At 50.7% G+C, this 23,736-nt stretch overlaps 1 protein-coding gene across 1 annotated transcript in view; it reads left to right on the top strand.

Moving 5' to 3' along the window:
* LOC103264257 (endothelial lipase-like) overlaps nt 1–23,437 on the top strand; it is a 33,154-nt gene extending 9,717 nt beyond the window's left edge. The window contains exons 7-12 of the mRNA XM_008061895.2: nt 1,767–1,987; nt 2,743–2,871; nt 3,518–3,765; nt 4,510–4,635; nt 16,433–16,571; nt 23,361–23,437. Of these exons, the coding sequence (XP_008060086.2) occupies nt 1,767–1,987; nt 2,743–2,871; nt 3,518–3,765; nt 4,510–4,635; nt 16,433–16,571; nt 23,361–23,437 (940 nt within the window). The remainder of the gene's footprint in view (nt 1–1,766; nt 1,988–2,742; nt 2,872–3,517; nt 3,766–4,509; nt 4,636–16,432; nt 16,572–23,360) is intronic.
* Nucleotides 23,438–23,736: the final 299 nt, after the last annotated feature.

Below are 23,736 nucleotides of genomic sequence, written 5' to 3'. Positions count from 1 at the left end.
ATGCATGCTTGCAGGTCATGTAGTCGTGCGCCCCACATGTGCTACGGGTCACGTGGTCAGGCACCCCACATGCTTCCAGGTCACATGGTCGGGCATCCCACATGCTTCCAGGTCACATGGTCAGGTGTCTCCTATTCTTACAAGGTCATATGGCCAGGCATCCCACATGCTTATAGGTCACATTGTTGGGTGTCCCACATGCTTGCAGGTCATGTAGTCGGGCGCCCCACATGTGCTACAGGTCACATGGTCAGGCACCTCACACGCTTCTAGGTCCCATGGTTGGGGATCCCACATGGTTACAGGTCACATTGTTGGGCGTCCCACATGCTTATAGGTCACGTGGCTGGGTACCCCACATGCTTACAGACCATGTAGTCAGGTGCCCCACACACTTACAAGTCACATGCTTGGGCACCCCATATGCTTCCAGGTCATGTGATCGGGCATCCCACATGCTTACAGGCCATGTGGTCAGGTGTCCTACACACTCACAGGTCACATGGTCAGGTACCCCACACACTTACAGGTCACGTGGTCAGGTACCTCCCATGCAGGTCACGTGGTCAGGCGTCCCACACCCTTACAGCTCACATGGTCCAGTATCCCACACACTTAACGGTCATGTGGTCTGATGCCCCACATGCTTACAGGTCACGTGGTTGGGTGTCCCACATACTTATGGGTCATGTCCTCAGGCATCCTGTGTGCTTGCAGGTCACATGATCATACTGATCACACGCTGCCAGGCTGCACAGGCAGCCATGTCATAAGAACGTGGTGACTGGAGCCTGATTCCTCCTAGTGACATTGGCTGTCCACTGTCTGAGTCTGGCTATGAGTCGTCCCAATTAGACTGCCCTCTAATTGAGGGACGTGGCCGGAGTGGGTGCCTGTGATGCCTGCAGTCTGTCCCTCTGAGATCTTCATAACTGATCTCAGATCCATACCTTTAATCCATACCTCTTGTCAATGGATATTCACAGAGCACCAGGTAGAGGCTCACGAAGCCCAGTCTTGTGGAGAGACAACCCTAGATACGGGCATCCACAGCGGCTCAGGCAGGGCTTAGGGTTTTGTTGTTGCATTTGAGGGTCTCACTGTCCCCAGGCTCACTCTGGCATGATCATGGCTCACTGCAGCCTCAACTTCCTGGGCTCAGGTGATCCTTCTGCCTCAGCCTTCCGAGCAGCTAGGACTACAGGCGCATGCCACCATATCCAGCTATTTTTTTGATTTTTTGGTAGAAATGAGATCTCACTATGTTGCCCATGCTGGTCTTGAACTCCTGGCCTCAAACGATCCTCTTATCTCAGCCTCCGAAAGTGCTGGAGTTATAGGCATGAGCCACTGCGCCTGACCATTATATTTTAAAATAAAACAAAACAGTCATTTTCACCTCCATGCCATAAGAAGCGGCTGCACTCACAAAAGTGACATTTATATAAGGACAGACTTCTCCTGAAGCTGCGAGGTCCAGGGAAGGGTAGGTCAACAGGGCTCAGACCGCTGGGGTGGCTTCTGAGAGGCCTTGAGAGGCAGGCAGGCTTTGGACAGAGGGAACAAGGAGGAGAGGGTGACTGCAGCCGCGAAAGGCCGGGTCGCTGACCTCAACGCAGGACTCCGTGCCAAGCCCTTGTAGTAGCGATGGGTACCTGAGGCCCTGGGGTCAGGGCAGTGAAGACTCCTCGCCCTGCCCCACTCCACCAGGCAGCACCAGGCTTCCCCGACAGCCTGGCCTCACCGTGGATTCTCTTCCCTCCTAGACTGACGTTTTGCGCAGCTGACCCCGAGAACACCATCATAGCCCCTGGCCAAGAGCTCTGGTTTCATAAATGTCGGGATGACTGGAGGATGAAGAACAAAACCAGGTTAGCGGGACTTTCTCATTGCCCTGCTGATGGGCGGGCGGGTGCTGGGTGCTGGGCGCTGGCGCTGGGGACGCACCTGAGTGGGTCAGAGAAAAAACCCTCTGTGGGGGAGACAGGTGAGTGCGGAGACACCGCCGTAGGACGTGGGAGGAGTCAGTGTCCTCCTGTCCTTGTCCTGCCTTGGACTGTGGGTGTGCATGGCCCTAGGGGCATGAGTCTTCTGGTAATGAAGCCCTGGTGGGTCCCTTGCCCAGCCATCTTGGTTTGGCATCTTCTCCGGTGAGCAGGGCTTTGTAAGGTTCCAGACTCCAGCTTCCTTCTGGGCTCCAGGCTGGTTGGGTGGGGCGGGAGGGAAGGGAGAGCACAGTCCAGTCCCGCCTGCAGGGCCTAGCGCTCCCACTCCGAGAGCAGGGAGCGGAGTGAGACACAGCGGTGCCATGCACCTGTGTCCCACGGCCCCACCTGCCCCATCATTTCAGGCGTGAGGAAGGCCCTCTCATGGCTTGCCAGGGGACCCCCGCGGCCCTGAGTCCAGACACCCACTGATGAGTGGGGCCCTCTCTACCTCGCCCTGCCCTCACCCTGCCCAGACCACTATATGGTAACACTGCAGCCCCACTGAGTGCGTGGCATGGCCCCTGCATCCAGTGAGCCCAGGATCCTGTAAGGGTGAACCCACGGGCAGGTGTCACCACCCCTGTGTCACCGGGTAGTGACCCGGCCTCTCGCGGCTGCAGTCATCCTCTCCTCCTTGTTCCCACCACCAAGGCCCAGGAGGCCAAGTTTCTCCCCTGCTGCCCAGGCGACGGCAGAGGGAGGGACTGAGGCCATTGGGGCTACCTCACTCAGCTGGGTGCCAATTACCGAACAGCTGTGCCCGAGCTCGGGGTCTCCCGTGAGGACACATCTGCCAGCCCAAGGTGGGGCTGCAAACCGGCGGCTCTGTCTCTGGCTGGGAGCGTCAACTCGGCCACAGGGGCACTGGTCACAGGACTCTGGGGTCTGACCCTGCCGTCTAATTGATGTGGCCGGAGTGGGTGCCTGGCACGCCTGCAGTCTGTCCCTCTTAGATCTTCATAACTGAACCCAAATCCATACCTTCAAAAGTGTTTAACCTGTGGGTCCTCCCAGCAGCCCTGCAGGTGGACTCACTCAGGGGGGTGGCTCTTCTGACAATGCAGGATCAGATGTTTTACTCTTCTCTCCTGCCCTGGAACCTCATAACAGCTGAGAACTGTAGGACTCGCCTCTCATGACTTCCAGAAAACAAGTCACTCCTTCCCTTCCCCTCACAGGAGCCCAAGTAATGAATTAACACTAGGAGGTCCTGGTGTCCCTGGACGTGCGTAACACTTTTCAGCATTCTACCCCCCTCACCCCCCAGGAGTGAGAGGGTGCTGCTCTCATGTTCCCTGATAAAGAGACCGAGGTTCAGAGAGGCTCAGTGGAGTGCTCAAGTAGCTGAGACCTGCGCCCAGGTCTCCTGGCTCCGTCTTGCCCCCTTCCTGTCATCATCCAGTCTTGCTTGTGCTTCCAGGTTGAGGCCATGGGAACACTTTGGGAGTTCTCCCACACTTGCGTATGTGCATGTTGTGTGCATGTGCATGTTGTGTGTGTTAACCAGCTGCTCTCCTGGTTCCTTGCAGTCCTGCCATGGAGCTTCCCTGAGGGTGCCAGGACGTCTTGCCAGCAAGGAACCCTGCTCCCCGGGCCTGTGGAGGAATGTGGCTGCTGCAAGCACCTGCGGCAGAAGGAGACCTCCTGGCAGCGGCCCTCTCTCCCGTGTTGGCCGGGTCTCCTGGCCTGGGGACACCCACTGCAGCTCTTCCACCTATCTAGCATAGCCCTGACTCTGAGCCTCCATGGATGCCCCGAGCACCGAGGCTGCCGCATGGCATGTGCCAGGCCTCCTGGGCACACACACTGGCTTCTCAGTGGCTAGGGGAGCTGTGCTTGGCTTGAGGAGGGGTGCTGGCTCGGACATACCTCTGGCGGTGGTCTGTAGCTTGGCCTGACCTGGGCCGTGGGAGGCCCTTCCGGGGTGGGGGTGACAGACTCAGGCTGTGACTGAGGCCACTGGGGCTCTCAGAGGCTGGCCGTGCCAGCCACAACTTGGGCTTCCGTCCCGCCCACATTCCCTTTCTGAAGCACACATCCCTCTTGCTTCTTCTCCATTGTCTGCTTCCGATTGACAAGTGTGCACCAAGCATGAGGCAGTGGGCACATGGCTCAGCTCCTCCATGCGGACCCCATGGCCTGGCCTGCCAGGATGCCTTCCCATGTGGAACAGCCTGGGTAGGGAAGGCACGAGGCCGTGGGGCTGCAGCCTGTGGGCGTCAGGGACCCTGAGGCTTTCCGTGGCCTCTCGTTTCTTCTCAGCACACATGCATCCTCCCCCAGGAGTGACAGGTTTGATCCCTAGCAGAATGGCAAGCCGTGTCATGTGTGCTGGGGCCACAGGGGTGGCCTGTTGCCAGATGGGACCACTTCGGAGGCAACTGTCTTCCATTCAGGAGACAGAGTGTGTTACCTGTGCAGCACACACCTGTGGACTCAGAGTCTAGCACTACCTGAGAGAGTCAGCTCTGAGACGCAGCACTGTGCCTTCTTCTCCTGGAATGTCCTCCCTTGACACCAGTGCCTTTCTGTGCGGAACTTCCCGGAAAAACCACTGCCCCAGATCTTGACTGGAATCGGTAGCCGGCCGTCTGGGGAGCCCTGGCTCTCCGAGAGACGTGTGTGTGCGGCGCCGGCTGCGAGCCAGGTGACCAGGAGCCCAGCACATCCCTATTTGACAAAGCTGAGGCACCGTGAGGCTCAGTCATTTGCCCGAGATCCCACGCAAGTTGGTGCAGCCAGGCAAAGGCTGGTTCCCAGGGCAGAGGCCACGGCGCAGGCAGCCGTGGCATTTCTCGCCCCTGTGCCCAGGCGTGAGACACCATAAATACAGCGCTTTTCTCAGTGGATGACCACCTGTGCCAATGGCTAGGCTCTGGGTGAGATGGGGTGGGTCGTGGAGGCAGGTGAGGGAAGTGGCTTTTTTGTGCTTGAGAGTTTAAAGGATGCTGTTTCAATCCGTGCTGTGTCAAAAGTGTGCTGCTAAGGCTGAACGTGAAAGACACTCCCATCCGAGTCTTCAGCCTCACTGTCGAGCTCCCGTTCCCTGTGATGCCTCCTAGCCACAGCCAGGCTCGCATCGGCTGAGTGTCACTCAAGCAACAGTAACCCTTCAGGATTTTGGGGCCAGACGTGTTTTGCATTTCGGATTTTTTTGTATTTTGGAATATTTGCACATATGTAGTCCGATGTTTTGGGCATGAAACTCAAGTCTAAACACAAAATTCATGTATGTACCCTCTACCCCTTGTGCACACAGTAATTGTGTACAGTATTTTATACAATTTTGCATATGGAGCAGAGTTTGGTTAAATACCTCTGTGCAGAATTCTCCCCTTGTGTTGTGAGAGTTTTGGATTTTGGAGCATTTCAGGCTTCGGACTTTTTTCTTTCTTTTTTTTTTTTTTGAGTTGGCACAGGTGGTCATCCACTGAGAAAAGGGCTGCGTTTATGGTGTCTCACGCCTGGGCACAGGGGCGAGAAATGCCACGGCTGCCTGAGCCGTGGCCTCTGCCCTGGGAACCAGCCCTTGCCTGGCTGTACCAACTTGCATGGGATCTCGGGCAAATGACTGAGCCTCACTCACGGTGCCTCAGCTTTGTCAAAAAAAAGAAGAAAGTCCAAAGTCTGAAATGCTCCAAAATCCAAAACTCTCACGACACAAGGGGAGAATTCTGCGCAGAGGTATTTAACCAAACTCTGCTCCATATGCAAAATTGAGGCACGGTGCCTCAGCTCTGTATCCCAGGCTGGAGGGCAGTGGCACACTCACAGCCACCACAGCCTTGACCTGCTGGGCTCAGGCGATCCTTCCACCTCAGCCTTCCAAGTAGCTGGAACTACAAGTATGTGCCACCATGCCTAGCTAAATTTTTAAATTTTTTGTAGAGACAAGGTCTCGCCAAGTTGCCCAGGCTGGTCTCAAGCCTCTGGGCTCAGGTAATCCTCTTGCCTGTGCCTCCCAAAGTGCTGGAATTTCAGGAGTGAGCCACTGCGCCTGGCCAAGACTTTGGACTTTTGAATGAGGGCTGCCCAACCTGTGTTCTTGGCTGAGGACCTGTTCCTTCCAATATGTTTCCACTCTTGAGAGCGCTGGGAGCTGAGTTTTTAGTGAGTTGTGTATTTATACATTTGGCTTGAAGCCTTAGCTGTATATAAAGATGCTTTTAAAAAAATGCTACTTAGAATACTATTTATTTTTCAAGTGTATATAATGTATAAAAACAAATATATGGTTAGTTCTTGCTTTAAGATTAACCAACTTCAAGATTAAAATTTTTAAATAGTGAAATAATAAAAAACTAAAATTCTTATTGCCCTGGTGACTCATTTCTTGAAATTTGAAAGAATTATAGCTGCCCACGCCTAGGATTTGCCAAAAAGGTGCTTTCTTATAAAATACATACTCTGGACAGAAGTGGACAGTAACTCCTTTCACTAAAGAAGAAGAAAATGGTTTCAGTTGTAGCAGGAAGGCCTGAAGGTCGGTGTTAGGAGGAGCAGGGGGGGTGGCTGGACGTGGGGAACATCAGTGGGGATCGAGGTTTGCTTGCACGGGACCTAGAAGTCGGTCACCTGATCCCAAGAGAAGCTGGTTGCTCTGTCGCTGAAATCCTGAGGGTCTGTCCTGTAGGCTACGCGGGTGCAGGCTCTGAGTTTTTCACTGTCGTCCGTTGGGTGTCCCCCGCGTTCCCACAGCCTGAGATGTCCCCTCCAGCCAATCAGACAAGGGAAGGGAGGACAGATTCCCCTCTTAAGAACATGACGGAGGCTTTTCTTTGAGGGAAAGAGCAGTTAATTTCGAGTCAGACTCCTGGTACACCATTCAGTATTCTGGGAGTGTTAGGCTAAAAATAATCTTACTGAGTCTCTATCTACTCATTTAAGAAACAGATAGTACCCCTCAGGGTTGTCGTGAATATTAAATATATATGGTTAAAAAAGTGGCCAGCCTTAGCCTATAATTCCAGCACTTTAGGGAGGCTGAGGCGAGTGGATTGCCTGAGCCCGCGGGTTTGAGACCACTCCGGGCAACTTGGCGAGACCTCATTTCTACAGTAAATAAAAAATTAGCCAGGCATGGTAGCACATGCCTGTAGTTCCAGCTGCTTGGAACGCTGAGGCGGAAAGATCACCAGAGTTCAGCAGATCGATGCTGGGGTAGCCATGAGTGTGCCACTGCACTCCAGCCTGGGCAATGGAGTGAGACTCCAACTCAAAAAAAAAGTATTAGTGTAAACATTTGAATTGGAAAAAAGACAGTGGGAGACAAAGATAAAATAAAAATACTTTTCCATGTATCTGTGGAAATTTTATCAGGATAAAGGGATCTATTAACCTTTGGGAAAGGAATGATTAATGATGACGATGAAACTGATGCTGATTAAATACAGAGAAACAAAATTGGATCCCTGTCTCAACCCATGGACATAGATAAACTCCATTTGAAAAGGTGTAAGTGTGGAAGAAAGTCATGCTGCTAATAGATACTATAAAATACACATTTGAAACCTGTATTAAAAACGGAAAAAAAGTAAAATGTCACAATTAGGACAATAGGAAATAGAAATTGTGTATAGATCAGCAAATAGTAAAGGAATAGACATGCTAATAAAACATCCCTCTTTATCCCATACATCAAAAAATCTCCGTAGTCATGGAGGCCTTACTGGGAAATTCTACCAATATTTCAAGAAGCATACAATCTCGAATTTGCACAAGTAGTTCCAGATAATAGAATAAAATAAAAATATTTCCAAATCTTCCCAGTTCATTTATGAAAAAACAAAAGTATAGACCAGATTTGCTTGTGAACACAAATGTGAAAGTTCAAAATACTAGCAATTCTTCTGGATTAAATTACATATTTCCAAATTTATATGTCAAAGTTCTAACTCTCCCAGTGTCTCAGAATGGGACTGTATTTGGAGACAAGGCCTTAAAGAGGTGATTAAGGTTAAATGAGGTCATACAGGTTGGCCCTAATCCAGTCTGGCTGGAGTCTTTATGAGAAGAGGAAATTTGGATTCACGAAAGAGACAGCAGGAATGTGTGGGCCACGGAGAAAAGTCCATCTGCAAATCAAGGAGAAGAAACCACAGCTGCAGACTCTCTGGCCTTGGAGTCCTATCCCCCAGAACTGTGAGGATTCATTTCTGTTTTCATGGCAGCCCTAGGAAACTAATACGGCTACCGAATCTAACACATCCTGGAAAAGCAATGACATATCATGGTCTTGGTTCATCACAGAAATGCAAAGATGGTTTACTATTAGAAAACCTATCCATGTGATTCATCTAATTAATTTACTGAAAGAGAAATACCACACAACGATCTCAATATATGCAGGAGAAACATTTAACAACCATTTTTAGAACTTTTGTAACTTGATAAAGCATCTTTACCAAAATTTTACAGGAAATGCTCTTTTTTCTTTTTGAGTTGGAGTTTCACTCTGTGCCCAGGCTGAAGTGCTGTGGCATACTCACAGCTACTGCAGCCACGACTTGCTGGGCTCAGGTGATCCTTCCACCTCAGCCTTCCAAGTAGCTGGAACTACAGGCAAACACAACCACGCCTGGCTAAGGAAATGCTCTTAATGAAGACATTTTGAACTTGTTTTCTCTGGATTAGTAAGAAGACAAAGAGCCTTGCTATCATTCCTACTATTTGACACAGTTCTGAGCATCCTGGCCAATGCAATAAGAAAAGAAAAATAAGTGGCATATGAATGAAAGGAAGACAATAAAACACTTATTATTTGTAGATTATACGATCATCTACATAGAAAACTTAATACATTAAATGGATTAATGATTAGAAATAATGAGCAGATTTATCAATGTTACCAGATAATAAGTATCAAGTGAAACTCTTTAAGTTATTACTACTTAGGAAATTCAGAAGAAAATATATTAACATTCACAAGAGCAAACCAAACTCTAAGGAACCCAGAATTAACCTAACATATGTTGTGCAAAAATCTTTGTTGAGAAGTTTAAAAAACTTTTCTTATAAGTAGACCTGAGTAATAAGCCTTTAAGGGGTGAGACAGTGAGATAACAGGCTAGTCCACAAACTCAAAATTCCAGTGGTATAAAAATGATACTCTAAAATACACCCGGAAGGGTAAGGTCCACAAACATACATTTTATCTTTGAAAAGGAAGGGTAAGATGGAGACACCTCCCTAACAGACGTTAGGAAGTGCTATAAAATCATGGACGAAAGACAGCCAGCTGTTGGCATCTCACCAAATAGGCTAATGGACTGTCAGAGAGAGGGCAAAACCAACCTGCGTATTTATGGGAACTTGCTTTAAGATAAGGGTGGCACCTCCAAGCGTGAGGGAAACATTTTATTTAATAAGTAATGTTGGGAAATTGGGCTTAACATACAGAGAAAAGCAGTGCTGAGCCCCTACTCATAGTAGAAAAAGGCACCAGATGGAGTAGGAGCTTAAAAGTGAAAGGCAAAACTGCAGTTAAATAAAATACGAAAACATTTTTGAGATCTTAGAGCAGAAAAGATTAGTTAAATGTGACCCCCTGTAGTGTTGACCAAAAGATGGAACACTGATGGATTTGATTACATGGACGTTAAGGATCTCTGTTCAACATCAATTACAATATGAATAAATAATAACTAATATTTACTGAGCACTGGCTATGTGACAGCTGCTGTTTCAAGGGGCTTCTAGGTGTTGACTTAATTTTCATAGAAACTCTGCAAAACCGAGTATTGCTACATGCCCCTTGTGTCGATGAGGGAATGGAGGCCAGGAGGCCTCGTCGTCAAGGCCCCAGAAAGGCTCTCAGTACCCGCAGAGTCGCTCCTGACAGCACAAGGCCCCTGACCCTGTTGCCATTACATCTTCTCTCAATGCCCCAGGGTCCCTGAATGTCTGTCGGACATAGGTGGGTCGCGAGAGGCTGGGGGGTGGGGTGCTGGGAAGTGCCCTGGGAGGACAGCAACTGAATCCCCTGCAGAGCAGGTGGACAAGGAGAAGCCACATCATCTAGCCAGCGCTGTTTTGTCTAAAAGTTTGGACTCCTGTGAAAATACGACAAGAATTAGACCTAGGAGTCTCCGACTTAGAAACAAAGGACACGTGCGATGCTGAAGCCTTCCCAGGAATGATAACAGGACCGAGTTACACTCCTGTCTGCGGGACTGAGGGCATCTGTTCTGCGCGTCACCCAGTAGGCAAATAGTGGCGCTGGACTCCGGTCTGGGGCTTAGGAGTTGGGATGAGAAGAAGGAAAGGATGACTTCTGAGACAACTCTGGCTGGAATATCTAACCAGGCAAGGCTTGTGTTTGCCAGGCTCTGGCATTTCTTCCGCCTCCTGCTTTCTTGGCTCTGTATGTGTTGGGAGCGCTTCTCTTGTTGCAATGGGGCTTAAAGATCATTTAAAAAATAGCTACAGGGGGTTTCATACCAGCCTGGGCAACTTGGTGAGACCTTGTCTCTACAATAAATTACAAAAAACTAGCCGGGCGTGGTGGCATGCGTCTGGAGTTCCAGCTACTTGGAAGGCTGAGGCGGAAGGATTGCCTGAGCCTAGCAGGTCGAGGCTGTGGTGGCCGTGAGCAGCGTGCCACTGCACTCCAGCCTGAGTGACAAAGAGTGAGACTTCAACTCAAAAAAAAATAAAGATAAAAATAAATTTAAAATAGCCACGGAAATGTCTACACAGCGGTGGACAACCGCCCTGTTCTCCATTTCCTCTGCTTCTGACCATCAGATCTGCCTTCCTCTTCTATCTCTTCTGGCCCCCTGGCGCCTTCTTCCCCTGTCCCTATCATATGGGGGGGGGGGGCCCTCAAAAATGGAATTATTTTTTGGAGAGTGGGCCCCTTGTAGTTCAAGCTTCTCCTGCCAGATAAGTGTTCTACGAGTCCATCGGTATCAGTGTACTTGCTAGTATTATGGTGAGAGGCTCTGTTTGGCTTCAGTGAATTTTATTTGGAGATTCTTTTAATGTGTGTTTCATGATAGGCGATTTATGAGTGCACCTGCTCATACTGCACTGAATGTTTGGCAATTTTTAAAAAATAGAGATGAGATCTTGCTATGTTGCCCAGGCTGGTCTCAAACTCCTGTGCTCAAGAATCCACCCGCCTCAGCCTTCCAAAGAGCTGGGATTAGAGACGTGAGCCTCCACACCCAGCCTTCAGCAGTTTTTGACCAAAAACAGCATGACCACCCCATGCCCCACCCTCCCTATTCACCCGATCTTACCCCGAGAGACTTTTTTTCTGTTTCCCTGGTGAAAAGAGTCCTCAATGGGAAACGTTTTGCCAATGTGGAAGAAGTAAAACTAAAAAACAGCAAAAGTACTGAAAGGCATAAAAATCGACAAGTTCAAAAAACTATAAAGCCTCTCGATAGGTGCATTGCCCCAGACGGAGAGTACTCTGAAAGTGATGGAAGTTTAAACATGTAAGAATACACATAGCTGGGCATGGTGGCTCACACTTGTAATTCAAGCACTTAGGGAGACGGAGGCGAGAGGACTGCCTGAGCCCAGGGGTTCGAGATCAGCCTGGGCAACTTGGCGAGACCTCGTTTCTACAATAAATCCAAAAAATTAGACGTGGTGGCACATGTCTATAGTTCCAGCTACTTGGAAGCCGAGGCAAAAGGATTGCCTGGGCCCAGCAGATCAAGGCTGCGGTGGCCACGAGCGTGCCACTGCGCTCCAGCCTGAGCAACAGAGTGAGACTCTGACTCAGGGAAAAAAAAAAAAGAACACTCACACAATTTTCTGTGAATAAATTCCTGTGTTTTGGGTCCCCCTCGTGCTCTCATGCTGCTCTGAGTGCTCCCCCCACCCTGTCCCTCGAGCGCTCATTCCCCAAATCTATTTGCCTTCCGCTCCCTCAGCCCAAGCTCTTTCATCCAGTGCAGCTGTGTCCACAGGGGTTTGTCGGAGGCTTACACTTGCTCGTGTGTCAGCGGCTGGTCGACCCTTGCTGATCTGCCACTGTTTGACTAAAGAAGATGCTTTGATTTGCAGGAGGCAGCAGGGTGAGTGGAGAGGAAGCTGCCTGTGAGGGCAGAAATATTGGACCCGTACTGCTTGGAAACCTCTGTCTCACCAGGGTCCCCAAAACATAGCTGGGCGTCAGAGTAGACTTTACTCCTTCGCTCCTGGATGTGTAGATGCTAAGTAAGCACCCGGATTTGCTCGTCCCTCCTCTTGGCTGCCTAATGGTCTCCATGACAGCAGCAGTTTCCATGGAGAGGTGGAGAGGGTTATCCGTAAGATGAGGACATCTCCTAAGAAAAGATTAACATGTAAATAAGGAAATAAGAGAAAGCTGACGCAAACCAGGGTCCAAGTCCCTTGCTTTCCCAAGCCTCTGGGTTACCCGCTTCCTCCCATCGCACTAGCCATGTATATGCTGCCATGGAAGGGGCTGCAGGAAAGTCTGGAAACCTGGACCGGCCCAGGGTGCAGGGACTGGGGTCCAGCGGCCAGCCGGGGTGGCGAGAGTACTCCCCAGGCCGATGGGATTATCTCAGTCCCCACAAGTCTACATGTGGCCTCATTCAGTCCTCTCACTGGAGAGCTACTGGTCGGTCTTGGACTCACAAGAGCTGGTGACGGCCAGAAGGGAGTGGGCAGGGCCACATGGGACCTTGAAAGTGCCGAGTCCAGGAGTGGAGGCTGGGGCTGTCTCAGTGCTGGGCAGAAGCTAGAATGGCATTGTCTTTACCTCTGCCCTGTTGCTCCCCCAAGACCCTCTCGTGGGATCGTGACAAAGTCAGAGCCGCCGCGTCTCGGAAGGGAGCGTGCCCACCACGGCCTCTACAACCCACTTCCCTTTCCTGTCATGGATGTCAGTCCCACTGTTCGCCCCATGTCCTTCGTTAGACAGATGCATCTTCCTTCCTTCTGACTAGGCGACTCCAGACTCTATAAATGATTCTTCGTGGTTGATCAGAAAGAGACTCTCAGAAATGTGGCTTCATGGTCCTGGGTCTGTTTCCCGGCTGCTGCCTCTCTCAAGAAAGGCTTCTTCATCCCCCCTCCTCTTCTTCCTCCAACTCCTCCTTCGTCTCCTTTCCTCCCCTCCTCTTATCTCCTCCTCCTTCTTCTAGTGGCTTTATTGAAGCATAATGCACAATAAACATCACTCATATCAATCATATCATCTAACCTTTAGATACACAAAGTCCTCATGAAACCGAAATCGCCACCACGGTCAAGATGTGGGCACATCCCCCCCAAGACTGTCCTGACGCCCTTCAGAGCCCTCCCCAGCCCTCTCCCCCGGCGGTCCCGGTCTGCTCCCCACCGCTGTGGATCAGTATGCCTGTCCTGCAGTTTTGTGCAAGAGGGCTATGTGCGCATGAGTCTCTGTCTTGCCTAAGATCTTGCACTCAGCAGGACTCTCCTGAGACTCAGGCCTATTGTCCTGTGTCGGCGGGCCATTTCTTCCACCGCCAAGTGGTCTCCACTGTGTGGGTGCGCTAGCGTGGTTCTCTGCCTCCTTGCCGGCGGATGTGGGCATGGAGTTTTCCATTGTGAGGTATCATGGGCAAGATTGCAGTAAATGTCTGCGCTCGGGTCTTTGTGGGACACCAGCTTTCGTTTCTTCTGGGCAAACGCCAGGGGGACAAGGGCTGGCTTGCAAGGCCTGTGTAGGTTTCGCTTTTTAAGCGAGCCAGCCGGGCTCGGTGGCTCAGCCTGTAATCTTGTGCCTTGGGAGGCTGAGGTGAGTGGATTGCCTGAGCCCGTGGGTTCGAGACCCACCTGGGCAGCAAGACCTCATCTCTACAATAAATCAGAAAATCAGCCGGGCGTGGTAGTGCAAGCCTGTAATTCCGGCTACTTGGAAGGCTGAGGCAGAAGGATCGCCGGAGCCCAGCAGGTCGAGGCTGCGGTGGCCGGGAGCGGCCGCTGCACTGCACTCTGGGCGACAGAGTGAGACTCCAACTCAAAAAAAAAAAAATAGAACCCACCAAACTGTCTTCCAAAGTGTTCCTACCACTTTGTGTGGCCACCAGTGGCTATGAGAATGCCAGCTGCCCCACGTCCTTGCCCACACTTGGGGGGGTCAGTCTTTCCCACTCAGGTCATTCTGACAGACATGTCATGGTACCTCCTTGTGTTTCGATTTGCATCAGACTAATAACGACGTTGCTGAGTGTGCCTTCACCAGCTATCATTCATGTCCTTTCTTTGGTGCAGCATCTGCTTAAATCTTGGCCCATTTTGGAGGGAGGACATTTGTTTTCCTACTGAGTGTTGGAAGTTCTCATGTATTCTGGATGCAAGTTCTTTATCAGATGTATGGTTTGCAAGTGTTTTCTCCCAGTCTGCTGTTTGTCTTTTCATTCTCATAACAGTGTTTTTTGAAGAGCAGAATTTTAAATTTTTATTATTTTTCGTAGAGACGGGGTCTCACTATGTTACCCAGGCTGGTCTTGAACCAAGTGATCTTCCCCGCTTAGCCTCCCAAAGTGCTGGGCTGAAGGACAGAAGTTTTATATCTTGATGAAGTACACTTTGTCGATTTGTCCTTTTATTGATGCTGCTTCTAGTATCATCTATAAGAAATCTTTACCTAACCCAAGTCCATAAAGATTTTCCCTTATGTCTTCTTCTGGAAGTTTCATAGATTTAGGTTTTACCTTCAGGTCAATGATTCCTTGTAAGAAGCTCTTTTGTGCATGGGGCAAGGTATTAATCATTCGTTATAGGTTTTCCAAATGGATTTTAATTGTGCCAGCGTCTTTTGTGGAAAAGATTACCCTTCCTCCATGCCACAGAAGAGCCTAGACAATCTTGCAAAAAGTCAATTGTCCAACATGTGTTGGTTTGTTTCTGAACTCTATTTTGTCATTCTACATGTCTATTTTGATGCCAATATCACACTGTTTTGGTTAGTGTAGCTTTTTTTATTTTTTTTTGAGTTGGAGTCTCACTCTGTCGCCCAGACTGCAGTGCAGTGGCCGCTCCCCGCCACCGCAACCTCGACCTGCTGGGATCCTTCCGCCTCAGCCTTCCAAGTAGCCGGAATTACAGGCATGTACTACCACGCCCGGCTGATTTTTTGATTTATTGTAGAGATGAGGTCTCGCTGCCTAGGCTTTATAATAAGTCTTGAAATCTGGTGCTGACAGTCCTCCAACTTAAATTTTTTTCAACAGTTGTTTTAGCTAGGTGCTTTGCATTTTCATGTGAATTTTAAGATCAACTTTCCAGGTTCTACAGAGCAAAACCTGCTGGGAGTTTAGTAGATTTTCCCTGAGTTTGAGGATCTCCTTAGGGAGACTTGATACCTTCATGATATTCCAACCCATTTTCATTAATTTTTGGTTTGAACCGGAACACTTTTTACACTAAAGTTGGCATCTTAACAGCTTGGCTTTCCGCTAACATTATTTCTTCAGGGTGCCTGGGCTCAGTCTTTCAGATAAGTGTTTTTGGGCAGAGCAGTTTTAAGCAAATATACAATTATTTATTTACAATAGCCTTTTTCTTTATCTATTTATTTTGAGTCGAAGTCTCACTCTGTCACCCAGGCTGGAGTGCAGTGGCACGATCACAGCTACTGTGATCTGCTGACCTCAGGCAATCCTTCCACCTCAGCCTTCCAAGTAGTTGGAACTATAGGCATGTGCCACTACATCTGGCTAATTTTTTGAGTAACTGTAGAGGCGAGGTCTTACCAAGTAGCCCAGGCTGGTCTTGAACCCTTGGGTTCAGGCAATCCTCTTACCTCGGCCTCCCAAAGTACTGGGATTACAGGTGTGAGCCACCATGCCCAGCACTACAATGACCTTTTTATTTTTAAAGTTAAAATTTGAACCTTCAGGCACGTCAAGATGCCACCTGAGTTGGTGTGTGGATGCCCTGGGGGCTGTTGGACTCCCCTGAGACCTGATGCCCGTTGCCTCACCATGGAAAGTGTTGGCAGTTGATGCTTTCAGCCAAGTCCTTCTCCAGGACCGGCCTCCATTAGCCTACGGGCTTAGGGCCACAGCCTTCCCAGGAGCCAGACTTGTCCTGTGACCAGTCGGTGAGGCCTGGGACAGGCAACTCGGCAGGGATGTGCTGGCTGTGGGCTCCTGGTGGCATCCAAAGGCCTCGATCGCAGCGTTGCTCACTCCTCCTCGCCCTTACCACCCCGTCCCACTCCCCCAGGCATGTGTCCTGAGTGCACCCCCAGAGAGCTCCTGCAAGTCTCCCTGCAGCTGGAGTGTTTCCCAGGGAACCCCAAAACCTATGGTGATTCCCATCAGCTTACAGAGAACACACGAACACAGAAGGCTGCAATGGGAGGTCAGGGTCGACCAGAGGCTGGGGAGAGGTGGGAACACCAGCCAGCTGACCAGCGCTGTGAAGACTGCTCCCCTGGTTCAGTCACCTGGCTCAGCCCAAGGTGCTGTCCCCTGCATGGCCCATCCCCTTGTGGTGCCTCCTGTTAGGCCCGCGCCTCCGGGGACACACCAGGCAGAGCTCGAGGGAGGGGAGATTCCCCCAGGAAGCAGGCTCCCAGGGGCAGGGCGGAGCTGGCAGGACTGGCAGGACCTGAGGAGTATCCTGTGCAGGTCTCAGCAAGCAGAGGTGAGACGGGGTGGGGGAGCCAGCCCTGCACAGCTGTGAGACTAAACACAGGTGTTCTCGTGACTCCCAACGGGTGCTGATGAAACCCAGACAGGTCTGAACGGAGAGGGGCGGACAGATGCAGTGGAGGCATTTCCAAGTGACTCTTCTTTGCCACAGATGTCACCCAACCTCCAGTCTTCCCCCTTGATGTAACTCTTGTCCTCTGTCCTAAGAGCTCGGTCTCATGGAATCCCCCGAATTTCTTTTCTTTACTTTTTTTTTTTTTGTCAGTTGGAGTCTCACTCTGTCGCCCAGACTGGAGTGCAGTGGCCGCTCCTGGCCACCACAGCCTCGACCTGCTGGGCTCCAGCGATCCTTCCGCCTCAGCCTTCCAAGTAGCTGGAACTACAGGTGCGCGCTACCACGCTCGGCTGATTTTTTGATTTATTGTAGAGATGAGGGCTCGCCAAGTTGCCCAGGCGGATCTTGAATCTGTGGGCTCAGGCAATCCACTCACCTCAGCCTCCCAAAGGTGCGGGATTACAGGCTGAGCCACCGAGCCCGGCTCCGAATTTCTTAATAAGTGGGACTGGTGCCTCCGAAGCCAGCCGGGGCTGCCTCCTGCCTGGGACCTTCGCTTTATACAACAGACACACTTAGATGTTTCTATAAACGTAATGACAAAGCGATGACTAGTCCATTTATTGTATCACAAAGTCCCCCCATCTGACTCTTACAGTGTACCGTGGGGTATATGGGGCAGTATTTCTCCTTGGCAGAGGAGGAGACTGAAGTTCAGAGAGGTTGGGGGGGGTACAAGGCCCCTCAGCAGGTGAATTTGGTTGTACCCATGGGTTTACAAAGACCAAAGCCTGTGCCATTTCCTCCCCTCGGAAGCACAAAAGGAATTACCTTTCAGGAGATTCCTGTGGTGAGTCTGTCCTCTATATAAATCTGGGTGTTCACATCAGGAGGTGGGGGCCACCCGCTTTCTTTGGAGAATACCCACGTCTCAGCACTTTGGGAGGCTGAGGCGAGTAGATTGCCTGAGCCTGAGGGTTTGAGACCAGCCCGGGCAACTTGATGAGACCTCGTCTCTATAATAAAATAAAAAATAGCCGGGCACGTCCGTAGTTCCAGCTACTTGGAAGGCTGAGACAGAAGGATCGCTGAGCCCAGGAGGTCGACGCTGGGGTGGCCGTGAGTATGCACGCCACTGGACTCCAGCCTGGGCAAAGGAGTGAGACTCCAACTCAAAAAAAAAAAAAAAGAAAGAAAGATAGAAAAAGGACAGTGAGATTTTCGGTCACCAAGATTTCTAAACTGGCCCAGCAGGCTCCCAGGGACACCAGCATGACCACATTCCTGAGGAAGGTCTAACCAGCCGGGCCACCTCTGCTGTGGGTGGGGACGGCCTGGGGGGAGGTGGCCAGCTGCAGGGACAGGAAGAGCCTGCCAGTGGAATCCAGGACACACTCTGGCTGTCACGAGGCGGGCCTAGAAAGTTCTGGAAGTCATGGAGCGTGCAGCATGGAGCCAGGCCCCTTCCATCCTCATAGTGCTGGTGCGAGAGGAGCTTTCTCTTCCTTATTTCACATGGGCAACTGAGGCTTGGAGCTGAAGTGCCAAAGGCCAGCACTGAGGTGGTGTTGGGGTTTGAGCCCAGGCCTCTCAGACCCCAGATTGGTTGGTCCTCAGCGCCGTGTTGCACTGAGTGCAGAGCAAGAGAGGGCAGCAAACTGCACTGCCTCCCTTCAGGCCCACGGGTAAACGCTTTCCACAGTTACTCAGCGGGATGGGGGTGGGGCCGACAGAGCCCCGTCAGGGTGAGTCCCCCTCCCTCCTGTGAGGCAGACCAGGCTGCCCTGTGCTTACCCGAGCACGTTGCTGGGAGCCGTCTCTCCCCACCCCAGACCCATCACAGGGTCTCCCGCAAGCGCCAGCAGCTTGACCCCGAGTGGTGACCTCGTCGACTGTGCTGCCAGGGAGGTCAGGGAGGCCAGGGAGGTTGCAGGGCCGAGGGCACTGCCGTTCTTTCCTGTGTGGTCAGGCCACAGGCCGCGCCCATGGATACAAATGTGGGGGTCTCAGAGAATGATACCTCAACATGAAGGCCTCAGAGGCAAGAGTCTCCCTGACCTTCTTCCACCCTCTTGTCTCTGGCTGCTCATCCTCCTAGAAGCACCATAGAAAATAGGATTCCTCTTCCTAAGGCCAGTGCTGAAAATAGGATTCCTCTTCCTAAGGCCAGAACGCTCTTCTCCAAAGCACACATAAAACCTACAGATACGACTCTAACTTTCTCACCATCTTTCTGCATAAAAACTGGCCATCAAGAAGTCACCTGACCTCCCTTGACTGATGCAGGTCAGGAGACCTTATTCCTGAGAGGGTCCTGCCCGTGCCCAGAAGGAAGGGATGCCACTCAGAGAGGCCAAGGAGCATCACACAGAGAGGCCTGGGCACCCCTCAGCCTGTGAGCACTCGGTCCTGTCCTTTGCGGCAGCTCATACTTGGTTGAACCAAGGCATAAAAATGGACAGTTTCTCTTGTATCTTTGGGTCTTCCGTGAAGGTTCCCATGGACACCCGTTAAAGAGATATGCACGCCTTTCTGCTATTTGTCTGCCTTTTGTTGGCAAACCTTCAGAGGGTGAGGGGAAAGTTTTTCCTTGGCCCCTATACAATTGCCTGAAGGCTCTCTGGAGATAGACATAGAAATACAGAGATTTAAAGAAGTATTCTTCTTTCTGGCCTCCCTCACTTTGGCCTGCCAATGTATCTGCCCAGGGCTGGGATAAAGTTGGAACCCATTTCAAAATGCTATATACAAAAATTAACTCAGAATGGATCCATGACTCAAAGACAAGAGCTAAACTGTAGAACTCTAAGAAAGAAACTACCTTGAATTTACTACCTTGAATTTAGCAATGGAGTCTTAGATATGCCAACAACTCTTGAGTAGCAAAAGGAAAAGGTAAGTTGGACTTTATCGGATTCTAAACTTTTGGGCGTCAAAAGACATCATAAGAAAGTGAAAAAAATAACCTATGGATTGGGAGAAAATATTAGCAAACCATACATTTGACAAGGGACTTGTATCCAAATCTGTCAAGAACAACTCAAAATAGAAAAAAATTCAAATAACCCAATTTCAAATGGACAGAGAATGTGAAAATGCATTTCTTCAGAGAAGATCGGCAAATGGAATGAGCTCATGAAGACACCCTCAGCGTCATTAGGCATCAGGAACACACAAAGGAAACCATAGCTCGATGACACAGCGCGCCTGCCAGCACAGACAGCATAAGGGATGCAGACAGTAGAGTTGGGGGAGGGTGTGGAGAAGCTGGAATTCGCTTATGCTGCCGATAAACGTGGGCAGTCCCTTTGGAAAACACTCAGGCAGGTGCCTAAAAGGTTAAACTCAGAGTCCCCAAATGCCCCAACAAGTCTACTCCTATGTGTGTAACCAAAAGGACTGAAAATGCATGTCCACACAAAAACTTGTACTTGAGTGTTCACAGGAGTGTTAGTCATGGTAGCCAAAAAGTGGAAACAACCCAAATGTCCATCCATGGAAGGGTGGCTAAGCCACAGGACTACTCATCCTGTGAAATTACATTCAGCCACAGACAGGAATTAAGTTCTGATCCATGCGTTAATGAGGATGAATCTTGAAAATATCATGCTACCTGAAAGAAGTCAGACAAAAAGACCATACGTTACATGATTCCATCCTCTGCAGAAGAGAATCTATACGGTGTACAGGCCGAGGGAAACGTCCTGTCGCCCCGAGAAAGTTCACAGAAAATCACCAGCAGAAGGCAGATGAATGGGAGGAAAGGCCTGCGTATTTATTTAATGTATATCCACGGGATGATGTGTATTCTTCAAAGGAAGACCCAGAGCTACAGGGGAAACCGTCCTTTCTTATGCTGAGGTTCAACCAAGCATGGTAGCTGTGTAGAAACAGGATTGGATAAGAAAGGGCGAACCGGGTGCTCGGAGGCTGGAGGGGGCCCAGGCCTGTCTGTCTGATGCTCCTTGGCCCCTCTGAGCCGCGTTCCTTCCTTCTGGGCAAGGGCAGGACCCTCTCAGGAGTGGGATCTCCTGACCTACAGTCCAAGGTAGGTCAGATCATTTCTTTATGGCCAGTTCTTCCAGCGAAAAGTGGGGAGTCGAGGGGGTTAGTGTAGTATCTTCAGGTTTTATGGCTGGCTTTGGGGACGAGGGATTCTGGTTTCCAGAACTGGCCTTAGGGAAAAGGCATCCGAGTTTCTGTGGTGCCTGGGGAGGATGAAGGGTCAGAGACAGGAGGGCGGGAGAAGGTCAGAGAACAGTTTTGCTTCTTAGGTTTTCAGGTTGGGGTCTCGTTTTCTGAGCCAAACTATAAAAATGTCCAGAATAGGCAAATCTGTAGACACAGAAAGTTGCCTAATGATTGCCTCAGGACTGGGGTGGGTGGGGGACATGGGGAGGGACAGTTGAATGGCACAGGGTTTCTTTTGGGGTGATGGAAATGTTCTAAAATAGATCGTAGTGGCGGTTGCATAACGTGGTGAATATACTAAAAGTCATTGTCTCATACACCGTGAGCGCGTGGATTATGTGGCATGTTAAGTATATCTCAGTAGAGAGACCTTCCATAAGACTTGGGATGTGGGAGGTAGGCAGGGCCTGCTGGCCCCTCTTTGGGTGCTCCTGGCATCTCAGCCGGGGGGAAGGAGGCACCTGGCCTGGGCCTCAGAAGATGATGCCTGTGGGCACTTGGCCCCTGAAGGGCACATTCGGAAGCCTCTGGCTCTTTGTTAATGCCCCGTTAGTGAGGGGAGAGAAGGAAGAAGAGAACTTAAGCTTTGGGGTCTGCAGCTGGGCCGGGCTTCTGGAGGGATTCTGTAAGGTGGTAGCTCCAAGTCTGAGGGGGTTTGCCCATCTTGCTTATCTCTTCCAACGAAGTCACCCTGAGGCCCAGCAGGGAAAGACATTGGCTTATCTTGCAGGAGGCACCCACGGCGGCAGGCCAGTGAGGCATCCACACCAGAGGCAGAACACCAAGCCGTGTTACAGGCCAGCAAGGGAATTAGTCCCATTCCCCCATGGGGGGCGTGCACACTTACATCGACGAAGTGTGATGCCAACTTGCTTTCAGCTTTGCTCGGTCACCCGCATCTCGTGCCTCATTACTGGGACTATGCATGCCCACCAGAGACCCGTCTTGGCCAGAGGCCACTCCTGAGGGAGCAGGCAGGAAGAAGCCAGGGATGGAAGAAACCGTCTATGTCCAGATGATGTCACACAGTTGGAGGTGATTCTGTGCAAACCTTCACCAGAACCAACGATGCCATGTATCTGCCACTCCCAGCATGCCTCGATGAGCTCCCAGCTGGGTTTCATTTGCGATCTCCGTGCCATGAGCCTGATGGTTTGCGAGCAGGAGGATCACAGGGGGAACGGAACACAGAACCCTGGAACAAGGAGGCCAGTTGCCCCTTGTTCAAGTTAGATGAGAAAGTTTCTCCAGCAGCAGAGCTCACAAAACCTGGAACAAGCCCCCTGGAAGATGTGGGACCTTCCATATGGGAGGAGTCCCCTGGGGATTAGATGCAACCGGATATGGGACCGGCCTGCACTGTTCCGAGGGCAGGCTGTGCCATAGCCTTTGGAAGGGTCAAGACCAGGTTGCTGTGGGGGGGGCGTGGTCAGACGGGGCTCTTCACCCCCACTTTAACCCACTACGGCTGTACTACTCCCTGTGAGACTGGACAAGCCATTTCGTCTCAAATCGGCTACAGAACTCCGCTTTCCTGCAGCCGCTATACTTGGGTTTCAACTGTGCTTGGGTCCTTAGCGCCCATTTCTACCCCAGCCGCTCCTCACTCCTGTTCCTTATACCTTGGCTGGCAGAGAAAGTGTCAGGGAGAGAATGGTGTAGGCTAAGGCATTCTGACAAACAAATCCATGCCAAGATGTGCATGACTAAGAGTTACTTAATGTGTGGGATTTCAAGGAAGGATGTCAGTTACCTACGGAACCATCTAGTGAGCTCATTGCGGTGGAGTTTTTGTTTGTTTGCTTGGCTTTAGGTGGGCAGACTTTCTGGATGCTTCTTCACTGACATCACTTGAGATCAGCGCATTTCTTTTTTTTTTTTGAGTCTGAGTCTCACTCTGTCGCCCAGGCTGGAGTTCAGTGGCACGCTCACGGCCACTGCAGCCTCAACCTGCTGGGTTCAGGTGATCCTTCCACCTCAGCCTTCCAAGTAGCCAGAACTACAGGTGTGCGCTACCACACCTGGCTACTTTTTGATTTATGGTAGAGATGAAGTCTCGCCAAGTTGCCCAAGCTGATCTCGAACCCATGGGCTCAGGCAATCCTCTCACCTCGGCCTCCCAAAGTGCTGGGATTATTGGCATGAGCCTCCGCACCCAGCTGATCGGTGCATTTCAAACTCAAATATGCCTATGAATCACCTGGGGGTCTTGCTAAACTTGATGGTGCTTCAGTAGTTCTGGGCAGGGCCTGAGATTCTGCATTTCTAACTGGCTCCATGGGTGCTCAACTGCTAGCAGGGGCTGCCCTTAGAGCAGAGGCCTGGTGACCGCCAGGGCCCTTCAGCAATATGGACTTCTCAGGAGGTGAGTCGAGGCTGGCACTCTGGGCCCACTTCCAAGAGGGCACTGAGGACACTGTGCTGGAGTGGTTTATTTTGGTCAGGCATCCTTTCTTAGACGGAAGAGTGGAAGTGTGTCCACAGCGGCCCTGTCTCGTGCTCATCTCCGTTGTCTCTTACCTCTCCTCCCTGCAGCTCTGGGCTTGGCACAAAGAAGTCACTCAGTGTATGACGATGGACAGACCCCGTCAGCCCTGAAGGTGACCAGATGAGGTCGTGCACTCTGTGGGCTGTCACATGTCATCTCTGTTCCTATTTGACCACGTGGTATGAACTGGTGATCTTCGACCCTGACTGCAGATTAGGGGAATTTAAAAAATACCAATGCCCAAGCCCACTCCAGTATTCTGATTTAACTGAACGGTTTTGGAGCCCATGGGTGAGTGGTCGTAACAGCCTTCTAGGCTCCAACAACTCGACAACTGGAAGACAAATAACCTGTGCTCACCTTGGCCAAATATTGGAATAAACATTTCTCCAAAGCAGTTGAACAAATGGCCAACAAGTTCAG

This window comes from Carlito syrichta, unplaced genomic scaffold, assembly GCF_000164805.1.
Source record: "Carlito syrichta isolate Samal-C Ts95f unplaced genomic scaffold, Tarsius_syrichta-2.0.1 Scaffold305637, whole genome shotgun sequence".
Taxonomy (NCBI): Eukaryota; Metazoa; Chordata; class Mammalia; order Primates; family Tarsiidae; genus Carlito; species Carlito syrichta.
This window is presented reverse-complemented; position numbering and strand designations above follow the sequence as displayed.